At 37.1% G+C, this 12,976-nt stretch overlaps 1 protein-coding gene across 2 annotated transcripts; it reads left to right on the top strand.

Annotated features, from left to right (window-relative positions):
- Nucleotides 1-7,955: 7,955 nt before the first annotated feature.
- On the top strand, nucleotides 7,956-10,453 carry LOC107927648 (FHA domain-containing protein At4g14490). 2 transcript variants are annotated; one of them, XR_001692489.2, is made up of 3 exons: nucleotides 7,956-9,079; nucleotides 9,407-9,502; nucleotides 10,073-10,453. XR_001692489.2 is itself a non-coding variant. In XM_016858756.2 (2 exons), the coding sequence occupies exon 1, from the start codon at nucleotides 8,079-8,081 to the stop codon at nucleotides 9,069-9,071; it is 993 nt and encodes a 330-aa protein (XP_016714245.2). In that variant the 5' UTR covers nucleotides 7,956-8,078; the 3' UTR covers nucleotides 9,072-9,079; nucleotides 9,407-9,865. The 2 variants fall into 2 exon arrangements, 1 of the variants encoding a protein (XP_016714245.2); XM_016858756.2 differs by lacking the exon at nucleotides 10,073-10,453 and having other exon boundaries at nucleotides 9,407-9,865.
- The last annotated feature ends 2,523 nt before the right edge of the window (nucleotides 10,454-12,976 follow it).

Raw genomic sequence — 12,976 nt, 5'->3', positions numbered from 1 at the left:
ATATTTGCTGAAAGAATTTCTTTTGTAATTCCTTACACAATGATTCAGAAAATACCAGATTCCCGCCTACAAAAGAAAATTGTTGATAAAACTCCAAATGACATTTTCTTTTGACCCAATTTTTTTTCCTTATCAATCAAGAAAGACAAGAAAATCTCAGGGTAGTAAACATTCTCTAGAATTTCTCTTAGATTTGAACCCGTAGCTGATGATAGAACTAGGATAGATATTTTCTGTTTCTTACTTATACGAGCCCATATCTTTGCTTTTTTATCAACCTCTAATTCTAACCTCCCTCCCCAATCTGATATTATGGTACCAGTATAGACCGAAATTCCGTTATGCTCCAATTCTGATTGATAATAGATACCGGGGCTTTGCAATATTTGATTGATCACAATTCTGTATATTCTATTTACTATAAAAGTTCCGAGGGAGTTCATTAAAGGAATGTTTCCAATAAAAATTGTTTGTTCTTGTATATCCTTACTAGTTTTCCAAAATAATCCTGCAGATAGATATAATTTAGAAGAATATGTGAGTGATTCATATACAGCATCCCTTTCTTTTATCGACGGTTCTACTAATTGATATGTTTCCCTAAATAATAGGGATGACGTGAAATCAAAGTTTCATACAATCCCTTCTCATCAATACCAAAACTAAAATGATACGTTGAGTGATAATATATTGATTATGTTGATCTTAACCTCGCTATGCATAGTTATAGAGTAGTTTACGTTTCTATGCATGCCTCTTCTACTATAAATAACACTATATTTCTTTCCTCATTTTATACATTTAAAATATCTCAGTTATAAAATTTCGTTAGTTTCTTTTTATCCTAAAATCATATTATTGTCATCCATTATTGTAAGAATCAGATGGACTTAGGTAGGGATAGTCCTTGCATCTCTCATATCTTTTTGTTCGATGACCTTGTGTTATTTTGTGAGGCTAATGTCAAATTGGGGAAGGATGTCAAAGGGATTCTTGAGCAATTTAGTGTGTTTTCGGGGCATAAGGTCAATGCTTAGAAGACAAACGTTTTTTTCTTAACAAATATGTCGCAAGAGGAATGTGACTCGATTGCTACTATTTTAGGGTTTCAGCAGGTAGATGACCTAGGCAATTACTTGTGTCACAGGCCAAAGTGCAAAGCCCGTGACCATGGCACAAGATGTGCCCCATGGAGGTTTATCGATTAGATGGGGAACATTTAGCCCACGAAAACTGTCCCAATTTAAAGAACTATTGGAGAAGCCTGTCAGATTGAAGCTTGATTGGCCCAATAATGAAGACATGACAACTTAGGCTAATTTTGGTAACGAATCTTAGAAGATAGATGAAATCATATCTTGTAAAGATTAGATTAGATTTGATATGCCATATCTTATAAATCTCTAAATTAAGGGATATGATTAATCTCGTCCATCGATGTAAATGTATCTTGACCATTGGTTTTAGGGGAGCTCAACTATAAATAGAGAGTCTCCCCCTCATTTGTACTCATCCATTGTAAGCTGAATTCTTAAAAGTCATAGAATTTTTTGAGCATTTACTCAAACACTTTGTGTGTATTCTTTCTTTGGCTTTTTGTTGTTCATTTGTAGCTTTTTTTAGCACAAACGCTTCCACTATACAAATTGGTGCCTTGGAGGAGTTCTAAAAGAATCATCACTTTTGGGCGTAAAGGCTGACTTAGGCGAGTTTGGAGCAAACGGATCACCTAAGGCCGCACGGATTGCGAGACGAAAGGTTTAGCACCGTGACAAGTGGTATCTAAGCTGTAGGTTTAAACCAAGTGATATTCGGGTTATTGGTTCAAAGGCACTGTTGGGATGTCGAAAGAAGTTATTGGTCAGAGTGATCCAATGGAGACCCGTGGGAGGGCCAGAAAAGTAAGTCGCTCAAGGGACATGCTGACAACTTTAGAAAATCGAGTGGTAAATCTCAAAAAATCCGTAGGGAACATGAAAGAGACGCTTGAATTGGTCGAGGGACGCACGGATGGGTTTGACTCAATGGAAGAGCAACTTAGAGATTTTTTGTTGGATTCTTTCGATGCCAATGCGGAAAAGATTAATGAATTAGTCAAGTCTACTACGAAAAAGCTGGCAGAGAGGGATGAGAATCTCGAGGATATGGTGTTAGCCATGAAGAAAGAAATGGAGGAGCTCAAGGGGGAGCTCACGATTTACAAAACCGCTTTGAGTAATGGGATGTTATCTTCAAGGCCGAAATAATAAGCAATGGATGTTCCCATACTGGAGAAGTTTAAGGGTGCACGATCCACAAGGAATGTGGATAACTTTTTGTGGGAAATGGAACAATACTTATGAGCGATGGGCATCGAGGATGATGCCATTAAGCTAAACACTACTTCAATCTATTTTACTGATGTGGTTCTCTTGTGGTGGCGTCGTAGGTCCACGGATGAGAAACGTGGTGGGAACGTAATTGAGACTTGGGAGGAGTTTCAAAGAGAGTTGAAGAAGCAGTTTTACCCATAATATACCGAGAAGGGGGCTTAGGGTAAGTTGCGCTATCTCACGCAACAAGGCACTGTTCAGGAGTATGTTCGGGCATTTAGCGAGTTGATGATTCAAATCTCCGACTTGAGCAAGAAAAAGGCGTTCTATTGGTTCGAGGATGGGTTAAAGCTGTGGGCAAAGCATAAGTTGCGTAGGCAAGGAATCACCGAACTTACTATAGCCATGGCTGAAGCAGAGTACTTTGTTGAGCTTGGTCCAACGAAAGACAAGTTCGAGTCGTTTAAGCCCAATGGAAAGGGCAATAGTGAGAGAAACCATGAAGAAGATGAAGAGGGACATGACGATAATGGCAACAGTACCGATAACACAAGTGGCAATGGGAAACCACGAGATGTAAAGCAGGGATCCAACAACCCGAGGGACAAGGGAAAAAGAATAAAATGCTTCCTTTGTCAAGGACCACACATGGCGCGAAAATGTCTGAATAAATCGATGATTTTGGCGATCAAGAAGAAATATAAGCCAAAAAAAGAGGCGAAGCCTATTGAGGGGAAGACATCGAGGGTCAATTCAATGGTGCTCATTCCTAAGAAGAGGAATGGTGAAAAATGGTTGATGTTTGTGGACATCAATATTGCGGGTCAGAAGTAGAGTGCTCGTATTGATACTGGAGCATCAAACTTATTCATATCGAAAAAGGCTGCGAAAAAGCTTGGTCTGTCGATTAGAAAATCGAATAAGAATATCAAGATAACAACTTTCGAGAAAGCCCTAACTGTGGGAGTAGTTCGTGATGTGAAACTACAAATCGGTGAATGGAAGAGCAATGAAGAATTCGAGGTAATCCAATTAGATTATTACGATTATGTGCTTGACTTCAACTTCCTTGACAGGATTCAGGCAACTTTGCAACCATGGGTCGATCAAATCCATATTGTCACCGGTCCGTCAACAAAAATTATTGTGCCGGTGCATCGGGATATGAAGGTTGGGACTAGAGGTGATCATGGGTTGGGCAGCCCGGCTCGGCTCGACAGTCCGTACGAAATATGAGAGGGTTCGGGTAAAAATATAGGCTCGAAATATTGGTTTGGGTAAAAAACAAGGCCTATTTAGAAAACGGGCTAGGCCTCGGGCAAAACTTTTTTGGCCCGGGCCCGGCTCGGCCCGAATTATAATATATATATATTTTTATTTTTAAAATACATTTCCCATTTCCCCATTTCTCATTAGACATTTAGTATTTATATAATAAATATATAATAAATATTTTTATTTTTTATTTTTTATTTTAAAGTATTTTAAAATACTTTTTTATTTTTTTTATTTTTAAAATACATTTCTGAATATAATAAATTGGTTGCAAAAAGGACGATGAGGATGATGTTTCTTTGGTTGCTTTTTTGGATACTTCCTTTATAATTTTTGAAAATTTAATTTAGCTTACAATTTATATTTTGTTATAAAATTAAATATGTTGATTGGTTAATGTATGGATATTCTTGTTGGTAGGTTTTTTATACAATTTTGGTGTTTACTAAAAAAAGGGGCCGGGCTGGGCCGGGCTTAGGAATTTTTTTCGGGCCGAGCTTGGATAAAATTTCAGGCCAGGCTCGGGCCTAGGACGTGGGCCACAATTTTTTTCTTGGCCCGGCCCAGCCCATGATCACGTCTAGTTGAGACTAAGGTGTTATCGTCAATCCAACTAGTTGAAGATGTTTCGTATAGGAGAAACATTAACTTGTCAGAACGGAATGCTACAAAAGTCCCTTCGGAAGTGTTAGTGGCACAAGAGATCGATATGAAGCCTGCAGATTCAATTGTGGAGCCGACACCGTTGGGAAATGTGGGTTGTGCATCGGGCTTCGAGGGAAAATGAGCGATGCAAAAACAGTCAGGATGACTAAATGCTGTGAGTAAGGTACATTCCAAACACTCTGATAGTGTTTTGAATTCTGGTTTGTTGGCTTGGAAGGATCGTAGGGGCCCTTTGAAAGTTCATAAGCTAGGAGGCAAAGGGACTATGGGTGGTACGAAGCCAAGATGTGAGAATCCAGGGGATTCCAGTAAGAACAAGTCAAAATTAAGGCAATTTAAAGCGAATACTTCTTGCCAACGGGAAGTACCAACGAGTGCAACGGTTCAAGTTAAGAGGCGACGGAAGTCGAGGTAGAGGTTCTGAAGCAAAGGACAACCCGATCAAAAGACAAGTTGGGAAAAAGCCAAGGCAATGAGAAAGTTCCAAGGTGAATCAAGTCAGTGTCATTCAGAAGTCGCAACGAGGACGTTGTGAGAATGGATGGGGGAAAATGTCACGAGCCAAAGTACAAAGCCCGTGACCATGGCATAAGATGCGCCCCATAGAGGTTTATCGATTAGATGGGGTATATTTAGCCCACGAGAACTGGCTCGATTCAAATAACTATTGGAGATGCCTATCAGATTGAAGCCTGATTGGCCCGATAATGAAGACATGGCAACTTAGGCTAATTTTGGTAACTAATCTTAGAAGATAGATGGAATCATATCTTGTAAATATTAGATTAGATTTGATATGGCATATCTTGTAAATCCCTAAAATCAAGGGATATGGTTAATTTGGTCCGTCGATGTAAATGTATCTTGACCATCGGTTTTGGGGGAGCTCAACTATAAATAGAGAGCCTCCCCCTCATTTGTACTCATCCATTGTAAGCTAAATTCTTAAGAGTAATAGAATTCTTTGAGCATTTACTCAAACACTTTGTGTGTATTCTTTCTTTGGCTTTCTGTTGTTCATTTGTAGCTTATTTTGGCACAATCGCTTCTGCTATACAAATTGGTGCCTTAGAGGAGTTCTAAAAGAATCCCCACTCTTGGGCGTAAAGGCTGACTTAGGCGAGTTTGGAGCAAATGGATCGCCTAAAGCCGCACGAATTGCGAGACAAAAGGTCTAGCCTCGTAACAATTGGGCATGCCTCTTCTACATAGTTCAGTTACTCGGTCTACTTATCAATTTGTGCTCGATAAGGTTCCAAAGAAATTGAACGACTATAATGTGCATTTGCTCTCCCTAGCGGAAAGGGTCACGCTAGCTAAGTTTGTTTTGATGGCTATCTTTAACTTTTTTTTATGCAAACTATGATTATGTCTATTGGAGTGTGAAGGGAGATCAAGAAAATGGCCTACGGATTTATTTTGGGGGCGATTGGAGGATACCGCAAGCTGACACTTGTAAAGTGGGGGAAACTTGCTACCAACCTAAAGGAAGTAGGGGGCTTGGATTTAGGGTGTTGGCTAGTCAGAATAAGGCATTTCTCTTCAAGGTTGCCTTTGCTTTAATTTCTCAACCGGAGGTTTACTGGTTGCAGATCCTATGGGCGAAATACAAGTTGTGTGAGCTTTTTTTCGATGATCATTGGCCGAGTTGAAGTCTCCTATCTATAACGCCGTTTGATGAGAATATGGAGTGAGTTCCGGAGCCTGCTGGTATGGTCGATTGCTGACGGATGAACAATAAAGTTTTGGTATGATGAATGAGCGCCTACCTGCCTGGTATTGGACCCCTTCTGATGCATTGTGTTAACCTTCTGGCTAATTATGAGCATGTTACAGTTGTTGAGATGGTGGATAAGGACGAGCACTGGAAATGGGATGAGCTTGATTGGCAGTTGTTCCCGGTGATGCTGGACTATTTTGTTGCAACGCTGGTGCCAAATGTGAATCTTGAGCCTGATACGTACATGAGGCGTGGTAATGCATCGGGCAACCTTTTTGTTGCAAGATCTTACAAGCTGATTATTGGTTAGGGTTAGGACTCACGAAAAGGGTTTTGGCCGCTTGTATGGTAGTTGCAGGACCTAAAAAGGGTGATACAATTTCTACTTTCTATGGCTGGTGCTTCATGATAAGTTATTAACGAATGAGGAGCGGTGCAAGCGGCAGATGGCTGACGATCCTAATTGTTGTGTTTGTGGAAGCCTGGTGGAGTTGGTGTTGCATGTGTTGCGTGATTGCTCCTTGACGAGAGCATGCTGGTTGAGGCTAGTCCCCCTCGTGCATCGTACTTGGTTTTATTCAGGTAGCTTGCAGAAGTGGATTATTAGTAATGTTTTGAATGTTTATGATTGCGCGTAGATGACGGGTCGTGGTCATCTTTATTTGGTATTGTATGTTGGAAAATATGGAAGCAGACGAATCAATTGTTTTGCTACAGTCGAGTTGTAACACGGCTGCCATGGTCGCTCACTGTAGGAGCTGGGCAAAAAAAGATGTTGCAACCTTGAAGTATGGTGATGGTTGTAGTTGGAAAGGGACTTTAGCTGGCAGTTACCATATCTAGGGTGGTCAAAATTAATGTTGATACGGTTGTAGACAGGGCCACGAGTGTTGTGGCACTAGGTGGTGTTATTCGGGACTCACAAGGGAGGTGGTTGCTTGGTTTCAACAAGTGGATTGGGCGAGCTTTGGTACTGCTTTGTGAACTCTAGGCAATTGTAGATGGTATTGAGGAGGCTTGACGTGGTAACTATAAGAAACTTATCATAAATAGTGATTGCAACAAGGAGGTCAAGCTTGTTACTAATGTCGCTACTAGGAGCGTAGTGTTCGCTGGTACAGCTCATTCAGGTTGGTATTCGGCGACCTTGGGAGGTCATAGTTCGACACATACCACGGGAAGAGAATTGTGTAGTAGATGAGGTTGCGAAAAATGTGCTTACTTTTTTGTCTAAGCCCGGCCCAATTTAAAAAAACTAAACTCGAGTTTGACTCGATCTGTCCATATTTGATTTTTTATATTAATTTTTATTTAAAAATATATTTTTTAAATATAATACACTAAATGCACTAAAAAAGCGTTAAAATAAAATTTTTTTAGCATATTAAAAGGTATTTATATTAAAAACACTATTATAAATATGATAATATTTTATTGTATTAAATATAATTTTTAAAATTTATATTTTTTGTTGAATTATTTAGTTGTATAAGGTTCATTTTTTTATGTTTTAGATGATGAGTTTAATTGTTATTAGGTTAGTAATTTAATATAAATATATATAATAATTATTTAATATATATAATTAATATAATTATTTTTATAATATAATATATTCAAGCCGGGTCAAGCTCGGGTAAAAATTTTTCTTACCTAAGGCCCAATCCATATAAGAAATGGGTCTTAAATTTTACTTAAACTCATTTTTCGGGCTTCGTATTTTTGTCTAAACCCTTTTAATTTTCAGACAAACCATTATACCTGAGCAACTGGCTGGAACTATGAGCAGTTGTAAAGATGATGGGAGGGCGAGAGGTTTGATGGAAAAATGATAAATATATATATGTTAAATAATTTTTTATTTGTTCTTTAAAAATATTGTTTATTAAAACTCAAATATCATGATAAATACAAGTGTCCAAATTTGATTCGTCTTCTTTTTTTCTTTATAAAATACTTTAAACCGATGTCTCAACCGGGTTCACATCTAACCGGATAACAAGGAGAGAGGATAGATAAAAAGGAAATTCAAAAAATTAGACCGCCTTAGCCCAATTCAAATTTATTCCACTTCTCACTCTCTTTCTCTGGCCGGAGCCTCAAAAATGGATCCACCGCCGATTACTTTACTGATGGTTCAGGGCCCACGAAAAGACGAAACTTTCGTATTCCACCCCGGTTCCGCCATCCGAATCGGCCGGGTAATGCGTGGCAACAACCTCCCTATCAAAGACGCCGGCATTTCTTCTAAGCACCTCACAATCGAATCCGTATCCGGTAAATGGATCCTTCGAGATCTCGGATCCTCTAACGGCACTACTCTTAATTCCAATGTGCTCCCCACGGAAACTGCATTTGATCTCCACGACGGCGATACGGTGAAGCTGGGAGAGACTACGTCGATCTTGATCAAAATCGAAGGCAGTGGAGGTAGCGGAGAGGAGGTGGCGGTGGTAGTCGAGAGCCGGAGGAAGAATCCGCCGAGGAGAGGTAAGGCTGCGAAGAACGAAACAGGGAGTTCTAATAAAGAATTAGAGAATTTGGAGTTAGAAAAGAAGGAAAATGTTAGGGTTACTAGGAGTAGGAAGAATGAGGATTCCCAGAATTGCAGGTTAGATATTCCAAAGGTTCCTGAAAATCGGGAAGCTGCGGCGAAACGAGGAAAAGGCCGCCGTGGTGGGAGGAAAAAGAACGAGCAGGAAGAAAAATTAGAGCAAAAAGAAACAAAATTGACAGAGAACGATGACACTCTTATCATAAAAGAAGAAGTGGATAAGGAGGAGGAGGCACTGAATCCATTGCAAAACGAAGAATTTCAAGTAAGAAACGATGAAGAGAACGTAGAACATTCTAAGATTGGGGTTAAGGAGAGCTGTGATGAAATGGAGAATGAAGTTAGGGAAAGTTGTGATGAAAGGGTAGAAGTGGATTTGGAGAAGATGACATTAAGGCAGTGGTTTGATTACTTGGAGGCTCATTTGCCCAAGCAGATACTCGAGGCAACAGAGGAGATGATTGAAGGTATGAGGAAGAAAGCTCAGAAGGTTCAAGAGTATATGGTGGAGCAGAAGAAAAAGGGTAAAGCTGCTGTGGGTTAGACTTAGAGGTAGGTATCGAGCACTTTGTTGTGTGTTGTATTTAGTGACCAAGTTATAATGTGATCAATTGTTTAGCCGTAGTTTGAATCTTGTTGCTGATATGTATTTTTGGTATGATCTTTAGTGTTTATGCTTATGCTGCTTGCATTTCTAAATGTCAGAAACTTTAAGTCTTCATCAACTTTCCACTATGACAACAATGTCTCGTCTTAGTAACTTGAATTCCATATCCTGTTGGATGAAAATCTTTGTCATTCCTTTTTGTTCTTAGTCATATCATCTCACAAGTTCTTTTTGTTGCTTTTATTGAGAGTTCTTGTAATTGTTATTTGTAGCTCTGTTCCTGATTTTTGGAAGATTGGCTCCGATAAAATCGTCTCAGAGTTCTTCCATCGGACCAAGTTCATAGAGCTAATGACTAGAAGATTCTGGTAACTGCTTTATATTCAACCTGCAAATTTGCTAATCAAAAGTTCATTGCAACTGCAATTCTGGGATATTAGTTCTAAATGAAACCTTTACCAAAACCTAAGGGTGCTTTTAAATCCATCAAAATTTGTACAAATTTAACCTAGAGAACTTTGGATTGCTACGGTTGAAACATGGTTGTAATTTCGTGGACCCTGATATTATTATATATTGTGTAACATGGGATTTAAATCGCAGATATTATCTGAGTCTAATCTTGTTCAGGTTGAGGTGGTATTCGTGTAAAACCCTTCCAATAATGTTGACTTCAAGATTCGAACTTAGTCCAAATATATAGAGAAGAAATCTATTTTTACTTCTTCTAACCACATGTTGTTGGTGAATGGTTTCAACTGTGTAGTTAACATTTGATAGGTTTGCAGTTATGATAAATGAAATGAGACTCTAAAGTCTAAACACATTTGAGATTGCAATTTAAATTCTTGTCATTTCTATGCTTTCGTATTTGGTTTGCTCGAGTGCTTAGAGGTTTTGTAATGCATGTAATGCTTTGTTGTTTTGGTCACATGCAGAAAAGCTAAAGCCTAAAGTTTTGGCACATGTTACTTGGTCAAGATTTTCAATAATTCTTGTGGGCTCGGTTTCATCCATATGAAAAATAGTTCTTGGTATGAGGTGCGACTTTGGTTGGCTTATAGATAGATTTAGTTTCAATGTAAAAATAATGGTCACGGTGGAATGAAATTATGGTGTGGTGAGAAATGCTGAATTCCTCATACCCCATACATCCCAATTTTATAAGAATCTTTTTCTCGAAATTTAAGTTTTGAGGTGAGACAAGTCAATTTTCTTTAATAAGATTTTCAGGTTGGATGGAGTGGGGTTTAGATGATATTCATTCTGCTCCAATCCTTCTCTTCTCCCAATTATAAATATATATATTCTTTTTTTAATTATAATTTATTAATTTTACAATAATTTGTGGCATGTATTTTAATTTTACAAATATTTTTATACTTTTCTTACTTTTATTAAATTTTATAATTATGTATTTAGATTAATTATAAAACTAATATATTATAAAAAAATTATTTAAAATTTCGAGACAAAACAGGGCGAAATCTAGAAAAGCATTTCAATAATGAAGTTTGAATGAAAATATAAATAAATAAAAATTGAGACAAAAAAGAATTTGAGTGTAAATAAATAAAGTTGAATTAATTTTTAATTATATTTAAATAAAATTTTAATATTTATTCATAAGTTGAGGCTTTGGGTATTTAGTATTCAAGTTTGAGTCTTATTAGCTTAAGGGTAAACTATATAAATAGCATTGAATTATTAAATTTTTTTATTTTAGGCATTTAAAATAAAAAAATACAATTTAAGCATTTACATCACATAGTTCGCTCATTTTGATTACTCATCTTAAAATCACAAACGGCAAGTTGACGTGATAATTAAAAAAATCAGTATAATAACAAATTTAGCCCTCAACTTTTACGTATTATATCAATTTAGTCATAATTTAAAAATTAACCCTTAAAATTAAAAAAGGTCTCAATTTGATCTTAATTCTAAAAAATTCAATATATATAATAAATATTTTCAAAAAATATAATAATAAAATTAAAATTTGAAAATTCAGATTAGAAACCTATAATGATAAGGGAAGTATGATCAAATAATTTGGAATCAGAGTTCGAGTTAATCACTCAAGTGATCGATGAATACCCTTTTATTTCAATGGATATTGAGTTCCATGGTATTATTTTTTGGCCAAAAGTGGTCCCGAAAGGGCTGTACAATGGTCAGCTCCGATCGTCCGATCATTGCAAGGGAGAGTGACGGTGGTGGGGAGGGGAAGAGGGACGGGGTTGGGGGATTTTTATTTTATTTAAGGGTAAATTACACCAACAGTCACTCAACTTTAAAGTAGCTGACAAAACAATCACTCATATTTCAATTCAGTTACTCAACTTTTAAAAAATAACAAAACAATCACCACTAACTATTTTCTGTTACAGACGTAACAGAGCTACCATTTTTTGTTACAGACTTAACGGAGCTGTCATTTTCCATCTCCCTATCACTGCTCTCCCATCCCTTTCCCTCTTCCCCACCATCCCTCCCTCTCCCCCTCCCCTGATTCTCTCTCCCTTTCCCCTTCTTCCCCACCATCTCTCCTCCTACTCTGATTCGCTCCCCTATCGTCCCTTTGCTAACCCTCTCCCTCCGTCCCTTTCCCTCTCCCCAATTAATGGAAGCTGACACTGATGAATGTTGTGGAATTTATACTGGAAAATTTCACCGAGATGAATAAACTTTGGGTGCAAATGCAACTTGAGGCTTGTTGAATGTATGTTATCAAGATTTTTTCAAATATGCAATGCACCAAAGTAAATGCATGCCTAGAAGTGAAAATATATCATGAGAGCATAAATTTTGGCCATGCAGGTGTCATGGTGCTTGTGATTTATTCATACTCTTTGGTCATCCTAAGTTGAAGACTTCAATTCCAATTTCTGTTAAGCAAGAATTTGTAATATCAATAATCTAAAATTTTCAATTGGATAAACTCTACATCAGTGTACTTGATGCACATTCAAGGGGAATTCATGCTTCTGTATTGAACTTTCTCATTAGATAGAAGGGGTGGACCTTGAGATTTACAAAGAAACAGTTCTTCCAAGAGTCTTAGAGCAGGTAATTTTACTTCTTTTTGCTCTGTTTTTTCTCTCTCTCTTTAATATAAAATTGAGAGGTCTGTAGCATTAAAGGATTTTACAGGTTCTTTTACAGGTTGACAATTGCAAAGATGATCTTCCCCAATATTATTTGATGGATTGTGTAGTTCAGGTGTTCCCTAATGAGTATCACTTGCCGACTCTTGAGACATTATTGGATGGAAGAGGGAGAGGGATGACATAGCAGTGATAGGGGGATGAAAAATGGCAACTCCGTTAAGTTTGTAACGAAAAATGGTAGTTCCGTTACGTCTATAACTGAAAATTGTTAGTGGTGATACTATTTTGTTATTTTTAAAAAGTTGAGTGACTGAATTGAAACATGAGTAACTGTTTTGTCAGCTAACTCAAAGTTAAGTGACTGTTGGTGTGATTTATCCTTTATTTAATATTAATATTATGTTTAAATTTATTATTATATTTTTTGAAAATATTTATTTATTTTTATATATTTTTTGAAATTTTTTAGAATTAGGATCAAATTGAGACCGTTTGTAAATTTTAAGGGTTAATTTTTAAAAATTAAAACTAAATTGATATAACATGTAAAATTTGAGGGCTAAATTTGTTATTATATCAATTTTTTAACTGCCACATCAACTTGACGTTTGGATTTTAATGGTAGTGACCAAAATGATCAAACTATGTAACATATGTACTTAACTTACAAGCTTTTTATTTTAGGTGCCTAAAATAAAAAAAATTAACAATTGAATGACTATATGTATA

Source organism: Gossypium hirsutum, chromosome D02 (genome assembly GCF_007990345.1).
Source record: "Gossypium hirsutum isolate 1008001.06 chromosome D02, Gossypium_hirsutum_v2.1, whole genome shotgun sequence".
In the NCBI taxonomy this organism is placed as follows: domain Eukaryota; kingdom Viridiplantae; phylum Streptophyta; class Magnoliopsida; order Malvales; family Malvaceae; genus Gossypium; species Gossypium hirsutum.
This window is presented reverse-complemented; position numbering and strand designations above follow the sequence as displayed.